We start from the raw sequence: 17,920 nt of genomic DNA, 5'->3' as shown, positions 1-17,920 counted from the left end.
GTCTCCTGACGGCGGTGTTCGGTTTAGGTGAACGGTATGGGATTTTTTCTAATAGGTTTTTGGTGAGCTAACGAATACACACACACTTGCACGCACGCACGCACGCATACAATTTTTTTATTTTTTATTAAATAAATAAAAAAAGAGCAATGATGATGACATTACCGAATGAACAATACTGAGCTCTTTAAAAAATAAAAATAAAAAATAAAAGGGATTTATGAGGAGGTTAGACCATAGGTCGATATTCAGAGTTTGTTTATTTTTCCAGTTAACAAGAATTGTTTTTTTTCGTGATAGTAAGGGCTACAAGTGTAGATTGAAATTGTTTACGTGGTAAGTCAGTTGTTGTTAGGTCACCTAGCAAACACAAGTTTGGAGATAAAGGTATCCTGCAGTCCAAGATAGCGGAAAGTTTTTCTAAGACCGAAATACATAACCGAAGTGTATAACCATAAAGCATGAAAATAAGTGTCTGTAGTGTTTTGTAAACACTGGAGACAAATGTCGAAGTCTGAGAGTCCCATTTTCTTCATCATATAATGAGTAATGTATGTTCTATGAATAATTTTATATTGGATAAGTTGTAAATTTGTGTGTTTTGTCATTTTAAATACGTTTTCACAAACTTGAATCCAAAAGTCAGATTCCGGCGCTATAGACAAGTCTGTCTCCCATTTCGAGATGATATTTTATCAGTATACGAAAGTAACATATTTTTGAGAGTTTTTTTGTTGTTGTCAGAGAAAGCTTGGTAATATCTTTAGCTAAAACAGGCGGTTGGAGCGTACCCCGAAGTGTTGGAATTTGTTTCTTTATCATACTTTTAACTTGCAGATAAAGTAAAAAATTTCCGTTTTTTATTTTGTATTTTTGGAGCAAGGTTGTATATGATATAAACATATTATCTGAGAAAAGATGGTGCTCCCACACACTAAATAAAACGATTGGTTGTTAAGTTGAAAGTCGGGGTTATGCCATAGGGGAGAAAGCCCACAGGGCTCCACTTGGGCTTTTGTAATTTCTAGTGCCTTCCACCAGGCAGTCAGAGTGGTGGAAATCATTGGATTTTTAAAACAGTTATGTCGCTTAATCGATGTTGTAATAAAGAGTAAATCTAGGAGTCTGAGGTTATTACAATCCTTCTGTTCTAGTTCCAGCCAACAGTTAGTATCTCTGTTGGGTTGTGCCCATAAAATAATATATTGTAGCTGGTTGGCTATATAGTAGTGCATACAATTTGGTGCCTCTAGACCTCCTTTGGATTTATTTTTCTGAAGAGTAGATAGACTAATCTTTGCTTTTTTTTTATTCCAGTAAAATTTTGTAACGGCTGAGTCCAACAACTGGAACCAGTTAGCTGTAGGTTTAAATGGAATCATTGAGAAAAAATAGTTTGTTTTGGGTAAAATTTTCCTTTTAATAGTGGCTATTCGTTTCGTTAGAGAAATAGGAAGATTATTCCAGCGCTCCAAGTCACTATAAATGCTATCCAGAAGTGGAGTAAAGTTTAAATTAATTAAATCAGTTAATTTAGGTGAGATTTTTATGCCTAAGTATTTTAAATATATAGTCACCTGAATAATAATGTATCGGCCCTCTGGGTCTGTTACTGTATTATTTATAGTAAAAAAATACATTCTTATGTATGAGTATACAGACTCCTCTTTGTCTACTGTTATAAGGGGCAGATAACACTTGACTAAAATTATTATCAATAAGTAATTTTTCTTCAGATTTTTATACGTGGGTTTTCTTGAAGGAGACAAATATCTGCTTTTAATTTTAAGAGATGGTCCTCCGCCTCCCTGTCCCTTCTCCCTCGTCACCCTTCCTCCTCCTCTCCCCCTCTCTCTGCGGCCCTGCCGCTGCCCCTTGCCCTTCTTGTCGTCCCCTTCCCCCCTCCCTTCCCCCTCCCCTGTACGCCTTCCTTCCCCTCCCCTGAGCGGGCTCCATCCGTGGCCCGGGTCTCGGCGCTCCGGGGGCCGGGGGGGTGGGTGGGTTTGGTGTTGTGCCCGCCCCGCTCCGGTGGACATCCTGGCACCTCGGGCGGGCCCCAGTATCCGGGGGGCGAGCCCTATCGCCCCGCCGGGCTGGTCCCATATGCCCGCCGGGGTCCCGGTGGGGTGGATGGGGGTTTGGTGGGCGGTTGGGGGGGGCCCCGCTGGTCGCTCCTCTTAACTCACTGCACTAGGTTTGCACAATACACTTTTATAGACATATAGGGCACATAACACACTTATGTGGGGGGGTAGGGTGGAAACACCGTCTTCGCCTTACAACTCCCCTCCAATTTTAACTCTTTGACTGCCAGACGTTTTCAGAAAAGGGATGCCGTCAGTGCCAGCCGATTTAAGCATTTTGACTGATCTTTCAAGGTCCACAGAAAATGTTCTGTTTGGACTATGGAAACACACATACTACCAAATGAAAGATTGGACTTTCATCTTTCATCAGAAAAAAAAGTTTGTTTCTACCTTATTCCGTTCTTTAGTAATCAACAATAGAAAATGGTTAGTTTCATTTGATTTCGCTTGTTTTGGACTCAAATACGGAGAAATCAAGTGAAACGATATTATTTCATGCATTCTAGTGAATTTTACACTTCTTTTTGTCCATGAATGATGCCACAAACACCTAAATAGTGCTTTACTTCTATAAAACACTACCACCAAGAATGAAAAAGTGTTTTTTGATAGCAAAATACGTTTATTTATATTCAACAGTGTAACAATTTGACAACAATTTGGCAAACTATTTACAAATGTGTGCAACTGTGGTGCTATTTACAAATATGTGGATGTTTCAACGACAGTTTTTCTTTGTGTAACACTCTCCTGCGTGCAAGGAGACGCAACAGCATTTGCACAACAGATTGCCTCTTCGCGTGCTCCACTTTCTTGCAGGCCGTTTTTTCCGGGGAATAGCAAGTATATACTGCAGTGTGTGTTGCCATCAAGTCTAATATCAGGATCATGCTACGGTTACGTTACGGTGGTGTTACGTCTGGCTTCCTCATGTCCTTCAGTTGCTATACCGGGTTGTAAGAGATGTTCTGATCCATTTTATCCACTCCATTCATGGTGGCATCGTAGTCCAGAAACAGTGTCTTCTCCGTGATCAGACTGTACCCGCTCCTCCGATGAATATGCATTGGACTCGGGGTATTCTTCATTGTCCGACAAAATGTCCGCATGTGCAGCTCCGGCGTTAGCAGCACTAGCCGGTGATGCTTTATGACGTGAGAATAAAGGTCGCGTCCAACTGTGGCGTCCAACTGTGGCGTCAACCTCGGGATTCACCATCATCATCATCATCATCAATGCATTGGTCGATGCTTTTCGACAACTCTCGAATGTCCGATTGTGTAGAAGTACCCGGTCGGTTATTGTGCGCGTTTTCCGGCGTTAGCAGCGCTAGCCGCGCTAGCCGCGCTAGCCGCGCTTAGCCGGTGAGGCTTACTACGTGATCATAACGGTCGCGTCAAGGCTTCCAACTTTGCCGTCAAGCTCGGAGTCATCATCATCGTCGACATCAATGCGCTTTTTAGTATTGATCGATGCTTTCCGTCTTTGAAAAAAATGCTCAAGCGTGAGCTGCTTGCAACCGGTTGCTTGATCAGCCATTGTGGCTTCATCAGCCATTGTCTCCTCAAGACTCTAGCTCCGCCTCACGTCTTCTACTGACGCCCACGGTGGGCGGCCCATCCAACCTTGTGCAAAGAGAGTCATCGCTGCCATCTAGGGGCCAAAACGAGTCATTATACTAACCAGATCTGCTTGATACTTTCAGCACAGCTGCCCAAGGCTTTCCTCCACCCGTTTCCAAAAAAAAAACAAAAAAACATAGTGAACGTCTTTTAACGTCCTCGGCGCCCTTCCGTAGGTTTATGCTAAACGTTTTATAACGTTTATGGCGGTCAAAGAGTTAATGTGTGTGTGTGGGGGGGGGTGTCGGGGTGGGGTGCCATCGGTTGGGGACCGCAATATAGAGCAGTGCTGTGGTCCCCTGTCCATGTCCCCGCCCCCCCCCCCCATTTATTTTTTTAATGCACCACATACACTCACTGACATGCCTGGGAGGCGGGTGGATCGGAGCGTGGGGATATCATTTCCCTCTGCTTCGGTTCACCTGCTCCCAATTTTAATGCACCACACACACACACACTTGTATATACACTGGGTGGGGTCACATTCAAGGTTTAGGGGTAGAGTTCGCCAGTCGGCGAGCTGGCGGACTCTGTAACAGGGGTTAGCTTTCACTAAGAACGCTGGAGTGACGACCGGGGCCTTTCCCCGCTGGGCCTGGGGTTCGGGGGTGCCGGCCGTCCTCCGGTGCCCCCATCTCCCCTTCTGCCCCCGGTGTTCCGTCCCTCCACGCGGCGGGGGGTGGGGTGGGCGCGGGTGCCCTCTCCGCTCCGCTGTCCGGCCCCTCTTCGGCGCCGATGCCTGGGTGCGGGGGGTATTTTAGATATAGTTATGTATTAATATTATATTTGTAATATTGCCTAAACATAATGAGTATTCATATTTTAGGTTTTATAACCACATATACAGTATATGTATACATTTAATAATAATAATAAGTTTAGTTCCACCAATGCCAATTAGAACAGCCAGGTAGTGGAGTTGGGGTTCCGGAATAGTTGGCCATCGATGTATTGCTTATCAACGACTATCGTAGTCCGTTTACCCTCCTGCCTATTTTGTCTCATTATAGGAAACAGTACCTTTAGCCGCTCATTAATCTCTCTCGGGAAGTGGTCATTCATTCCGAAAGAGGTCCCTTTAAGCTCCCGTCCTTTACTTTTAACAAATTCTTTCTGTTTAAAATGCTCAAACTTAGCGATAATAGGACGGTGTTTGTTGCCCCTACGGGCTCCAAGCCGATGTACCCGGTGAAAAGACATATTATTTACCGTCTCCTGAGGAATTTTTAACGACGTCGTCATAATTTTTTTTATCTCGGACCTGGATTCTCAGAGGTATTCTCGGATATGCCTGAGAATATTAAATTCTCCCGCATTCTACGGGATTAGACATCCAAAACCGTTTCTTTAAGCATTTTATTCTCCTTTTTAATCGTTTCCAACTCGGCTGAAACAGCCATGAGTGAAGAGCGTAACTCAGCATTATCTCGTTGGAGTTCACTTACCTGTTGGCCGACGAATTCCAAACTCACCTTTGATTCTTTAACGTCCTCGCGGATGAGGCAGAGGACATCTAGTTTTTTATTTATGGAGTCCAGCATACTGACCAAAACGTCCGTAGTGGCTAGATCGTCCGTGTCCGTCATTTTTCTCTTCTTGGAAGGTTTCTCGAAGGAAGGATCCTCCATCGCGCAACTGTAAAAGTATCCGTCGATGAAACGTTCAAGGTCCTCCACGCTGGGTGGTATTCCAAATCTGCCGGATAAAAGAGAGAAGGTGAAAAGCCAAGTCATAAGGTGGTTAAATTCGGATTTGGTTTAGCATAATAGAGCTAGTTCTATCTTAGCAGCAGGGCGCCGCCATGTTGGGTATTTCCGGGCTCGCTGTAGGTCTCGCGATAGTCACAGCATCTCGCGATTAGCAATTAGTTCTAACAAGCCATTTCTAACAAGCCATTTCTGGAATCTGCATCTTAAACCGTTAAGTCCTGAGAGCCTTTTGTTCAAGGTGTGCGCATTCTCATACATTTCAGTTGAATGTGTGTGCGTGATGTGTCCAACATGTTAAAGTCAAATGTGTGTGTGTGTGAGTGTGTGTGTGAGTGTGTGTGTGTGTGTGTGTGGGGGGGTGTGGGGGTGTGTGTGTGTGTGTGTGTGTGTGTGTGTGTGTGTGTGTGTGTGTGTGTGTGTGTGTGTGTGTGTGTGTGTGTGTGTGTGTGTGTGTGCATGTTTCTTAAAGTGACAGTAAGGAACTTTTACTTTATGTTGATTTCTTCACCGATTCCAACCGTTCCAATTTTAAACTGTTCAACTCATTTCCAATTAAACAAAAACATTTTTATATACATTTTCAAAAATAAAAGCACAACATTATTATTATTATTTTTTAAATGTAATGGAATGGGCTGCTATTTAAATAGTGCTTTTTTTAACTATACTGCCTGGTCTCTCACTTCTGCATAGCAACTGCCTCAGCCAATCATCTCTCTCACTGTTGAGCTCAACTCACCCCCTTTTTTCTATGTGTACTCAAGGCTTGGCCTATGTAAGACTACTATTGCAAATACGAGTACTACTACTACTACCTTAGACATATGATTAGGTACGCCCAGGATTCTGGCCAATTGATTAGGTACACTCAAGATTCTCACCACTCCGTTCGCCCAGGGCTGCGGCCATCTTGGCCAATTGATTAGGTACGCCCCCAGTATCATCACATTCGAGGGTGTTATCAGAAATGTGTCGCAAAAATTGATGTAACAATGTTGTGATGATTAAGAGGTGTGCCAACATCATGTCATGGGAAGTGATGGAATGTTGAATGTGGGTTGAAGCTCAGTTTATGATTAACACCTGTAGTTTGAGGCCTTGAGACCGATGGCCATATTTGGCAATATTTCGCCACTCCTGACGTAGCCTTATAGCCTTACTCATTGGTCAGCAATTATTGAGTGCTTAATAGGTTCATAAAACAGCAACTTTTGCATTGGGATACTTCTCAGTGCTGGTACAAAATGTGCTATTTGGTATTGGGAGCCGCGCTTGGCCTACTGGAATGAGTGATTGCTTTTTGGGTGACCCTGATGTATTCGTGTGTGCAAGTAGAATACAGCACACGTTCATTGTGCAAGCGCGCAGTAAAAGAGATGAAAGGCAAAGGGTGGGGGCACAGGGCTCTTCTAATGAAGTAGCTTGATTTTTAATGAATAAATAATTATATAAAAAATAATAGTAATAATAATAAAAATAATAATAAATAGTAGTCGTGCCTATATAGTACTTATTTGCGATTAATCTAGAGGCTAGGATGATTGAAGCATGATTGTACTTAAATGTCAGTTTGACATGAATTAGGACCTGTCATTTTACATGCAAGCCAGATGTTATGACATGTAAGCACTTGTAATAATGCATGGGTTTCATATATTTTATTACTTTGTTTAAATAACTTACGTCAGCCTGCCCCAGGGCAGCTGTGGCTACTTAAGTAGCTTACCGCCACCGCAGTGGGAATGTGTGAGTACATGAATAATGTATCCCTTTCTTTTTATTTATTTTTTATTTATTTTTTTTTTATAATGTATCCCTTCCATTGTAAAGTGTCTTTGAGTGTCTAGAAAAGCGCTATATAAATCTGATTCATTATTATTATTATGGTATTGAAGTGGTTGCTCCAATGAAAATGGCTGGTATTCAATGAGTTAACTGGTTTTGCACAAGTTTGTCACAGTCCTGGAATCTAGGAAAATATATAATACCCTGTAATGCCTGACCCCAGAAATAATGGAAAAAAAAATTCTGATTTAAAAAAAATCTGAAACCTATATTTGACTCCTTCCATCCATCCATCCATTTTCTTAACCGCTTGTCCTCACAAGGGTCGCGGGGGGCGCTGGAGCCTATCCCAGCTGGCTTCGGAAATGCTTGTATCAAATTTGTGATGAAGGAGGTGGCCCGTCATGACTTGATGACATGATTGACAGTCGCTGTGGCCAATCAGAAGTTGGCTGGGTTTGGTTGAGAGCGCATCGCTTGTTAAGTTATACGTGTTGATGTACAGACATCACAGTTGGGTCAGTGTGCGCCATAGATACAGTGTGCGTCATTAAAGAGTGAGTATTGTGTTAATAGCTCAATATAATGGTTAATGCATGATTTGCGTAATTTAGTAGAAGAGTGTTTTTAATATCAGTGAGCTATTTACCATTGTTTCATATGCTAATAATTGCTAGCGTGCGGAGGGCCCTGTCATATTGAGTTTATTATATTATTACAAGCTATTTTCAACTGAGGCATTTGTGTTTATTTGTTTACATTACAAAATAAGTGTGTACTGATATGTCTTTATTTTTATTCGTGTTACAGAACCCCCCCCCCCCCCCCCACACACACACACACACACACACACATCAGCGTAGCAAGGGTGCCCAGGGGCCCCAAGCAAGAAAGGATTGGGGGCCCTGGCAGATGGGGTATGGGAAGGGGGTTGGCACGGGACAACCATTCGTCAGGCGCTTCAAAAAAAGATTCCTTTTGATCAAATCAAAAAGATTTAACCAAAAAATCCTACATCAACTAATAGCTAAAGTTTTGGGCCCAATTTCAAAGAGGTCAATTTAACATAACACAAATTAAACTGGACTGACCTTCAGACAAACAACTCAGGTGGCTTAAATAGGGGTGGACCAACCTAAATAAACACAAGAGGGAGGTATGACTACGAATCAAACCAACTTAATTCTATAGGACCAAATAACAAAAACATATATCAACACTAACGAGTGAAAACTAAAGTGCATTTACACCAAATTAACAAAAAGAAATACTCCAAACAAATCATTAAACAAATACACCCCCCCCGCCCCCCCTCCAGTCTTCAACAATGGCAAGTGGCAGATCTTTATTCCTCCCACCTTCCAGCCTGGTTGCTTCCCTCAAACAAGAACAAATGCAGTAAATATTCAGACAAATATTAACTAAAGTGTTCACCCCTTAGAAAATATGTCTCCAAACAAAAATACTTACTTAATATTAACTGAATTTTTTTTTAATTTAGTAATTAAGCTAAAGCAAATTCAAACAATACTGACATTAGATGGTGTTAGAAAACGTTATTTTGTTTTCTTGCGTGTTTAAATAAAAATCAAAGTTGAGATCTGTGAAGAGGTTTCCTTGCAAGGTTTTTATTACAGAAAGTTTCTGAAGACACAAATGAATTCACTCAAGTAGTGATCTGTCCAAATGTGTGTCCTTAAAGTGGACCCACATCAGCTTTATACAAAAACAGTGTTTACAGGATATCGTTTCTCCCCTCCCTGAGTCCTTGGGGGAAGAGTGAAGTAGAAAAAACAGATAAGACTTCCGGACTCATATCTTAGTTCATCCCAGCTTTTGGAAAATAATTGGACCCAGCTCCCTTGAACTTTAGACCGGATAACTGGTGCACAGAAACTCTGCCTGCACTTTTTTAAACATATACTCCTTAGATAAATCACAGGAACCTTCTTACACATTCCTTTCACAGGGAAGAGAACAAAATACACTATGCATCAAGTAAAATTGAATTAACTGTTTTCTTATTACTACACAGCTATAACTAAATTCAAAACAGTTAAAATATAAATTGAAACAGTAAAAAAATTTAACAATAGGGGTGGTAAGGGTATCCACCACATTACATAACTCCACATCAGTTCATACATAGTTTTGATGCCTTCAGTGAGAATCTACAAAGTAACCAGCCATGAGAATAAAGCAAATGCATCGAATAACTTATGGCCTGCACTGTATATTCAATATTAAAGTTATGGAACTGCGCAAAAGTCAAAACTTGGTTGATTCAACATATGTTTGAGCCATTTTCAAAAGTGGTGCTTCCTTGATTTGGCTTGTGCAAAAACAGTTATTAGGCTATATGTTTACGATTCAGTGATCTCACTCTATTCACGATTGAAATTAAAGCCAGCCCTGAAACTCTCTCCAAACACACAGTCATAAACAACTCTTACTTACAGTCACCACTGTCTTGTTTTCTTTTCTCTTCTCCTGTCAGTCTTGTCGGAGAATCTCCTGTCACCCTATTTGTTTACACTAGCGCACGCAAGCTGTGTCTCTAATGAGCAACAAGTGGGGGAGGGCCGATTTGGCTCGCGGGGCCCTTATAGGGAATTTGAGACAGTCAACTGTCATTGCCCCTTGGCACTCCTAATGTGAAAGAATAAGATATGCGGTTTGTGTAAAATCTGTTGGCCCTCTGGCCTGGTTTGCCTAATGGCAAGCTACGCCTCTGCACACATTCACGTAGCCACCCACCCACAGTTTTGACTCTTAATGAAAGGAAACTGAATAATCATCTCCATGCATTCTTAATGATGCTCCCTGGCGACCACAAACTTGAAGGAACCATTACATTAGCTCTTCCCAAAACATTTGGTGCCGAAACCCGGGAAGTGCGGTCACCGTGGGATTAAAAAGAGATGTATTCAGACCAGAGTCGCACTCCACTTGAAGCTGGTGCCCGGCCACGCCGAGAAACACGGCCACCTATTTTGATGCAGGACTATGTCTCCTCACTACCTGCACAGCAGCGGTCATCTGATGATACCTATGAACAGCAACCACCTTATTCCAGTGTGGAGAGATCATTGGAGAGAGCTGCCAGGATGACGTCTCTCATACCTATACAGTTAAATGAGGATTGGAATACACTTACAGGAGCAAGGGCTATGGGCTCATATGAATATGAACATTTACCTTCCTTGTCAACAAGCACTTTTGGCATTAATATCTGCCGAGGAGATCTACGTGCCCAAACTCCGCCGTATATAGAGGGAGTTTGGCCAACTCGTTTCAGAACTTCTACGCTGTGATTGGTCAACTGCTGGTCACATGACATATGGACGCCTTGTTGTTACCCTGCTGCTGTGATTACGTATTGTATTGCAATAGGCGTTTCCAGAGCCGTGGATGTTTCTACTGTTGTTATCACTTACATATTGCAATTATGCCATGTTGCTCAGCATGGCATTGTTCGCAATCACAACTTCAACGACCAGGCAGTGGCGTTATGATGCAGGGTTAGAGTTAGGGTTAAATAAAGTAAGTAAAATAACACGATTTGATGTAGGTGGGACTGCACAATGCAGCTTTCTACCTCGTCAAATGAGTGGTGTGCCGTGTTACTTTTTTTTCTTTTGATTAATGAAATGTTGACAGACCTGGGCCCTGTTTTGTCAGGAGTTAAAATCGATTATAAATTACAATTGGCTTTAAGTCCAGTCACTCTCTACAGACTTAATAATAATATTAATACTGTCTTGATTTGTGTGCATAAATTGCGTTTTGTGTGTTTGCGGGGTTTTGGCATGATTTTAACTCCATAATGCAAGCAGAGTTTAAACCCAAGCCTTCGACTGACTGTCTTGATTGCGAGTTGAAGATACAGGAGACAGTGTACGAGTCGTCACACAATGAGGTGAAGAGCAGCAGAGAATCCAAGTCAGCATGGCGCCATAACAGCAAGGGGAAGAAAAACACCAGCCTCCTCCATACAGCGGAAAAGCCAAGTGATACGTCCCACCGAGCCAAGCCCTTCTTGCTCCAAGAAATCAGAGAAGACACCATACTGCCCATATTGTGTCAATCCATTGCATCTCGACCAGTGTGCCAATTTTGCTCTGCTGACAGGGGAACAGAAAACAACATGGATTAAATCAAACAGAAAATGCTGGTGCTGTGGTCGTTCCCATCAAGCTGCACAGTGCCGCCTGAAGGTCACCTGTCTAACGTGCAAAAAGAAACACCTACAAGCTCTACATGAGGTTGACATAAAGCCTGGAGATGATAGCCCGTCAAGCCTTGCCAGCTCAACAAACTCTCTGGCTGCAACCAGGTACTGTTAAAGATCACGGTGAGCACTCCTTAAAGACTTATGCAGTACTTGATGACGGGTCAGAGCGGACCATTATCCTTTCTGCAGCAGCGCAATGCCTTAAACTCATTGGCCAGCCAGAACAACTTGCTCTTCGAACAGTCCAACAAGACAAAACTCATCGGCCAGCCAGAACAACTTGCTCTTCGAACAGTCCAACAAGACATCAGAGTCATACATGGTGCAGCTGTGTCATTCACCATCTTCCCAGTAGGTCAGCCACACAGGTCATTCAATATTAAAGATGCATTCACAGCTGATGCCCTGAACCTGGCTAAACACACCTACTCAGCGGAGGCACTTCAGAGAAAGTACAGGCACCTAAGAGACCTCCCACTCCCAACAATGGATAAAAGCGCCCTCATCACTCCGGTGGCTCCTGTGCGCCTGGAACGTCCTGGCGGACCTGTATCAGTAAAAACAAGGTTAGATTGGACACTTCAGGGGCCGATTAAGCATATTGAACAGAAGTCTGCAGCTCAACAATGTCTACACATATCTACATTGCCACCCTCTGCTGAAATCCTACACAATGTTGAAAGGTTATGGCAATTAGATGTTCTTCCATACCGTAGTGAAAAGCTAGTTGTGCGCTCCAGACAGGATCAGGAAGCAATACACCTGTTGGAGACTAAAACTACACGTGTGGACATTCAGGGAACCCAGCGTTACGCAACTCCACTCCTCAGAGTAAAGAACATGCCACAACTCAATGCGCCCAAAGAGGCAGTGTTACCCAATCTGCGCAGCATAGAAAAAAGACGACTGCGTGATCCTGATAGAGCTACTGCATACTGTGCAGAGATTGACAAACTGGAGAAGGCTGGCTACGTGTTAAAGGGAACCGAAGAGGAGCTGCACCGAGCAAAGGAGACTTGGTTCATCCCACACCGTATGGTGAGCCATAATGGGAAAAACAGGATTGTTTTCAATTGTTCTTTCTGCTATAAAGGAGACAACTTGAACAAGCTGCTGCTTCCTGGGCCCACCCTCACAGCCTGTTGGGGGTGCTGCTACATTTCAGGGAACATTCAGTAGCCATCAGCAGAGATATAAGGGATGTTTCATCAAGTCAGGCTGCTTCCCGAGGACAAAACACTGCTCTGTTTCCTGTGGCGGGGCCTGAAGACAGATCATCCACCCAGTGTTTACATATGGCAGGTACTTCCATTCGGTACAACATCTTGCCCATGTTGTGCAACATTTGCGCTGCAGAAGCATGTGTGTGACCACTGTCAACCGAGTGAGGATGTACGAGTGATGATTGAGAAATCGTTCTATGTAGATAATTGTCTACAGAGCGTCCCCACTGTACAAGAAGTCCAGCACCTTGTGAACAAATTGACAGCCTTATTAGCAGCAGGTAGGTTTGAACTAAGACAGTGGGCGATTAAGATTCCCGAAACCACCTCGTGAAGTAAGGTCTGAGAGCAGTGAGCTGTGGCTCTAGGAGTCAACCACCGACGCACAAGAACTCGCTCTAGGATTACGATGGCTTTGTAACTCAGACTCCTTGAGGTACACGTACCAACAACCAACACACCTACCATGCGAAACATATACAGCGTGCTGCCGCGCTTGTAGGACTCCTTGGGTTTTAAATTCCCCTTCACAACCCAGTCTTAGTGCAGCGCTTATTGGACAGACAACGCGAGTGGGAGGACCCAGTCATACCTAAGGAGGTACTACAGCCATGGTCAGATGTGGGAAGAGGAGTTACAGCATCTATCACAAGTCACCCTACTACGCTGTTACACCAGTCCTGCCATAGACACTTTAAACTGCTCTAGAGATGTTCACGTGTTTGCAGATGCATCAGAAAAGGCCTACGACTCCGTGGCCTACTTACGCACAGAGGACACAGGAGGGCGGGTGGAGGTGGCCTTTCTTACCACTAGATCCATAGTGGCCCCGAAAAAGCAACAGTCTATACCCCGACTGTAGCTGTGTGCTGCTCTGACAGCTGCCCAACTAGCTGCACTCCTGCAATGAGAGCTGACTCTGACTATTAACAGCATCACCCTCTGGAGAGTCTCCACCACTGTCCTCACCTGGTTACAGTCAGATTCATGTCATTCTAAAGTTTTCGTGGGAACACGAGTGGCTGAGATCCAGGAGCTGATAAATCCGAGAGCTTGGAGATATGTGAACTCGGCAGATAACCCTGCTGATGATATCACACATTGCTGGAGCTGTCCACAAACAGCAAGTCGCGACATGGTCCAGCCTTTCTGCAGCAGGCACCAGATTTCTGGCCCACTCAACCAGTTAGACAAGAGCCAGAGAATGATGTTGAGCTACGCAAGCCTTCCATCTCCTGCCTTGCTACTACAAAGCATACAACAATCTACTCTGCCACAGTACTCAGAAACTATTTGAAATTAGAGAGAGTCCTAAAAATCAAAACAGAACAAATATTAAGCAAACGTGTGTTTCTTTAAGAGGTGTTAATTTGTGGAATAATTTTGGTACTGACCTGAAAAGTCACTTGCTGAGTTAAAAATAAATGTTTGAAAGCAAAGTTCAAGAACATTATTTAAATCAGACTTGAGCTGGCAAAACAGCAAAAATTGTGTCATTTCTTTCGATGTATCAGGGAAATGAAAATTGTATATGTGAATATGAGGATGAATTATTATGGTGTATGCAGGTACATATGCTACTGGCAGATGTACGTTTCATGTCAAAGTGCAGATGTATACACAAACAGGTTTATAAATTTTCTTTCATTGAAATATATTAACCTATTATTGTATCTATTGAAATAAGTCAAAACATAAGTAATAGGACTAGATAAGTTTTTAACTCCCCCCCCCCTTTTTCCCCCTACTCCCGCTCTATTTGTATGGTTGTAATGGAACTGCCAATATTTTCCATTTTTGTTTATTTGGTCATTGTATAAAGATATGATAACTATGCATAACTGTACGATGTGAATATACATGTAAACAAAAGGAAATGTATGTTGTTAATCATAGTTGTTAAAAGCAAATAAAAAAATGTTTTTAAAAGAAGCAGAGAGAAATCTTACAGCAAGCCCAGCAAAACAGTTTTCTGGAGGAATACAACCTGTTAAAAGCTAGCAAGCCAGTTCCCTAAACAAGTCGCCTATTAACACTGGCCCGAGAGTATGATGATGCTACAGGGCTTATTAGAATCGGTGGGAGGCTTCGTCACAGTAGTCAACTGGAGCCTGATTTAATTCATCCTGTGGTCCTAGACCCCTGTCATAAAGTGACTCATCTATTCATCCAGGATATAGACAAGGCCCTACATCACCCAGGCTCAGAGCGCCTATTACTTAAAGCAGTCAGAAGACACCAGCATTCCTACCCGGACTGTCAGAGATGGAGAGTCACTCCGACTGTTCCTAAGATGGCAGATCTGTAAGATTGCGTTTGCTAAATCCACCCTTCTTTTCTTCAGTTATGGTTTGTTTTTGGCCCTTCACAGTTAAAGTGGGACGTCGTTTTGAGAAAACATGGGGACGACACAAGCTGTACACTTAGATGTCCTATCCAGTTTAGACAGTGACTCCTTCTTAATGGCCCTCAGGCAATTTTGCGCGAAGAGGAAAACCAGCTGAGCACCTGTCTGATCAGGGAACAAATTTTAAAGGAGGAGAGCGGGAGCTCAGAGAAGCCTTTAATGCCCTCCACCCATCCCTTCATGATCATTTGGCCAAGTCCCAGATCCAGTTCAGATTTAACCCACCAAATGCACCGCATTTTGAAGGTGTATGAGAAAGAAAGGTGAGGTAGGTCAAGGCTGCACTATACGCCACAATCCAGCCACAATCTGTTTCAGAAGAAGTTCTGCGGACTGTCCTGATGGAGGTGGAAGGGATTTTAAATTCCAAACCACTGTGCTACTTATCTACAGACGTGGGAGACCCTGACCCTGTGACCCCTAACCTGCTCCTCATCGGGCGGCTAGACTCCTCCCTGCCTCAGGTTGTATATGTGGATGCAGAGCCATTAAGTCGACGTCGCTGGAAACACAGTCAAGTTTTAGCAGACCAGTTCTGATCGCACTTCATCAAGAACTATCTCCCAACCCTGCAGACCTGTTCTAAATGGCACAAGGACCCAGCCCAGCTGCAGAACCACGGTTATGGTGATGGGCCCCAGTTACCAAGAGTGATGTAGCCCATTGGTCATGTCTCCTAGGACAGGATAAAAGGATCAGGACTGCTAAAGTACAGGTCCAAGGCAAGACCTACGTCAAGCCTGTTGCACGCCTCATAGCCCTGCCCTCTATTCCTGACATTGACACGGGCAGTCCTTCCTTATGTCAAATTTCGATAAATTTGGGGGCGGCTGTGACAAAGGACATAGCCTGTCTTGACTTTACAGCGTGATTGCCAGTCACTGTGGCCAATCAGAAGTTGGCTCGGTTTGGTTGAGAGCGCATCGCTTGTTAAGTCATACGTGTTGATGTGCAAACTTCGCAGTTGGGTCAGTGTGCGCCATAGATACAGTGTGCGTCACAAAAGAGTGATTATTGTGTTAATAGCTCAATATAATGGTTAATGCATGATTTAGTAGTTTTATAGAAGAGTGTTGTTAATATCCGTGGGCCGTTGTTGGAAAAACAATTTTTGTTTTCCCTGTGTTCGTTTTGTTCCGGGTAGTGAGAATGTTAATTTTCTGAATACAGACTGGAGATCGGTGAACAGGTGAACAGGAAGGATTTATTTTAGAGAATATTCCGGACACAAACAAGTTTACAGACAAATGGCTGCAGTCCTCTCGCAAGTGTGTAGATTCCTGACAATTGCAGTATTCTTATACTATCAGAAAGGCGGTACCACTAAACCCCTCCCCTCTCCCCTTTCTCCCCACCCCTGCCCCCAGCCAAGACAGACTTTTACAGCATTCAATACACATTGACAGATGGCCTTTTGATGTGGAAATATAGTAGGTCTCAGACCTGACGGCACCTAGCACAAGATAAGACTTACAAAGAAATCCTATTAACACATTTGCTTCACCCCAGACAAATGGCTCATCAATGTGGGAATAGAGGAAGCTCCCCCAAACATAATTTAAACACTCACCCAGCTCTACTGAGGAAATTAAAGCAGTTATGATTAAATCTAAACAGTTATAAATAAATCAAAACAGGTATAACTAAATCTGGGCAGAAGACTCTCAACACCGTTTACTATTGTTTCATATGCTAATAATCGCTAATTGCTAGTGTGCGGATGGCCCAGTCATACTGAGTTTATTGTATTTTTACAAGCTATTCTCGACGAAGGCGTTTTTGTTTATTTGTTTACATTACAAAATAATTGTGTACTGATATGTCTTTATTTGTATTTGTGTTACAGAACCACATACACACGTAGCCACACACCCACAGTTTTGACTCTTATTAAAAAGAAACTGAATCATCATCTCCGTGCATTCTTACCGATGCTCCCTGGTGTCCACAAACTTTAAGGAACCATCACATTAGTTCTCCCCAAAACAAAATGTGATGCATTTGACAATATAGGGTTAAAGCTTTTTATCACTGGTGCAAAATTCGTCACAATAATCATTGCACTCACTTTAGTGATCATCAAAATACTAACTCCACATGTATTTTACTCATGTCAAACCCTGTATGAATTCTGTCTTGCTTAAAATCCACACTTACATTATGTCTGTGATACTCCATCAGGCCAAGAGGCACTCAATGAATACCTGAAGACGAAGGCTGTGACCATCGAGTACTGATTCGGAGCCATTGTGTCCTGCTTCATGAGTGGTGCTTTTTTCCACTGGTTTATGTTGTCTGTTTAACAAACTGTCTTTCATTGTTTCAATAATATGCCTTCTTTTAGTAATCTTTCAGTAATGACCTAGTGTTATTGTGATTGAACAGATGGGACACATTTGGAAATATGTACTTCTAAATTTGGCTTACATCAAGTCACAACGATCTTAACATATGTAACAGATTAGCTCTACAGAGCCTTGAACCTTCTTATTCCCACTGAGCTGATAAATACAATACAAACACTAATTACTTTGTAAAGGGTGAATTTTTCAATAATGGCCGTTGGTCATAGTTATTTTTTTTTAATCTATAACTGATATTTCATTAATGGACAGAGATTGTTGAGTAAACATTTTTCTCAATTACACAAATGATGTCATAATTTGTCTTCATGGCCCAGACAAACACCATTTGACACTGATTCAAAATAAATCTAAGAATTGAGTGCATCGCCGTTTCCTGTGTGTAGCTCCAGTTAGAAACTTGTCTCTCACCTCAGTAATCAGTGTTAGAAATCGTTTCTTTGATTTCCTGCGTGTTCAAATAAAACTCAAAGTTGAGATCTGTGAAGAA

General features: G+C 42.7%; 1 protein-coding gene across 2 annotated transcripts in view; it reads left to right on the top strand.

The window, feature by feature from the left end:
- aldh1l1 (aldehyde dehydrogenase 1 family, member L1) overlaps positions 1-17,920 on the top strand; it is a 72,923-nt gene extending 55,003 nt beyond the window's left edge. For both annotated transcript variants that reach the window (XM_086086444.1, XM_086086445.1), the window contains one exon: positions 17,249-17,920. In XM_086086444.1, coding sequence (XP_085942570.1) covers positions 17,249-17,304 — 56 coding nt within the window. In that variant the 3' untranslated portion in view covers positions 17,305-17,920. The remainder of the gene's footprint in view (positions 1-17,248) is intronic.

Source organism: Leptonotus elevatus, chromosome 10 (assembly GCF_054856555.1).
Source record: "Leptonotus elevatus isolate MCC_2025b chromosome 10, RoL_Lele_1.0, whole genome shotgun sequence".
Taxonomy (NCBI): domain Eukaryota; kingdom Metazoa; phylum Chordata; class Actinopteri; order Syngnathiformes; family Syngnathidae; genus Leptonotus; species Leptonotus elevatus.
The sequence above is the reverse complement of the archived record's forward strand: the minus strand, read 5'-3'. Positions and strand labels throughout refer to the sequence as shown.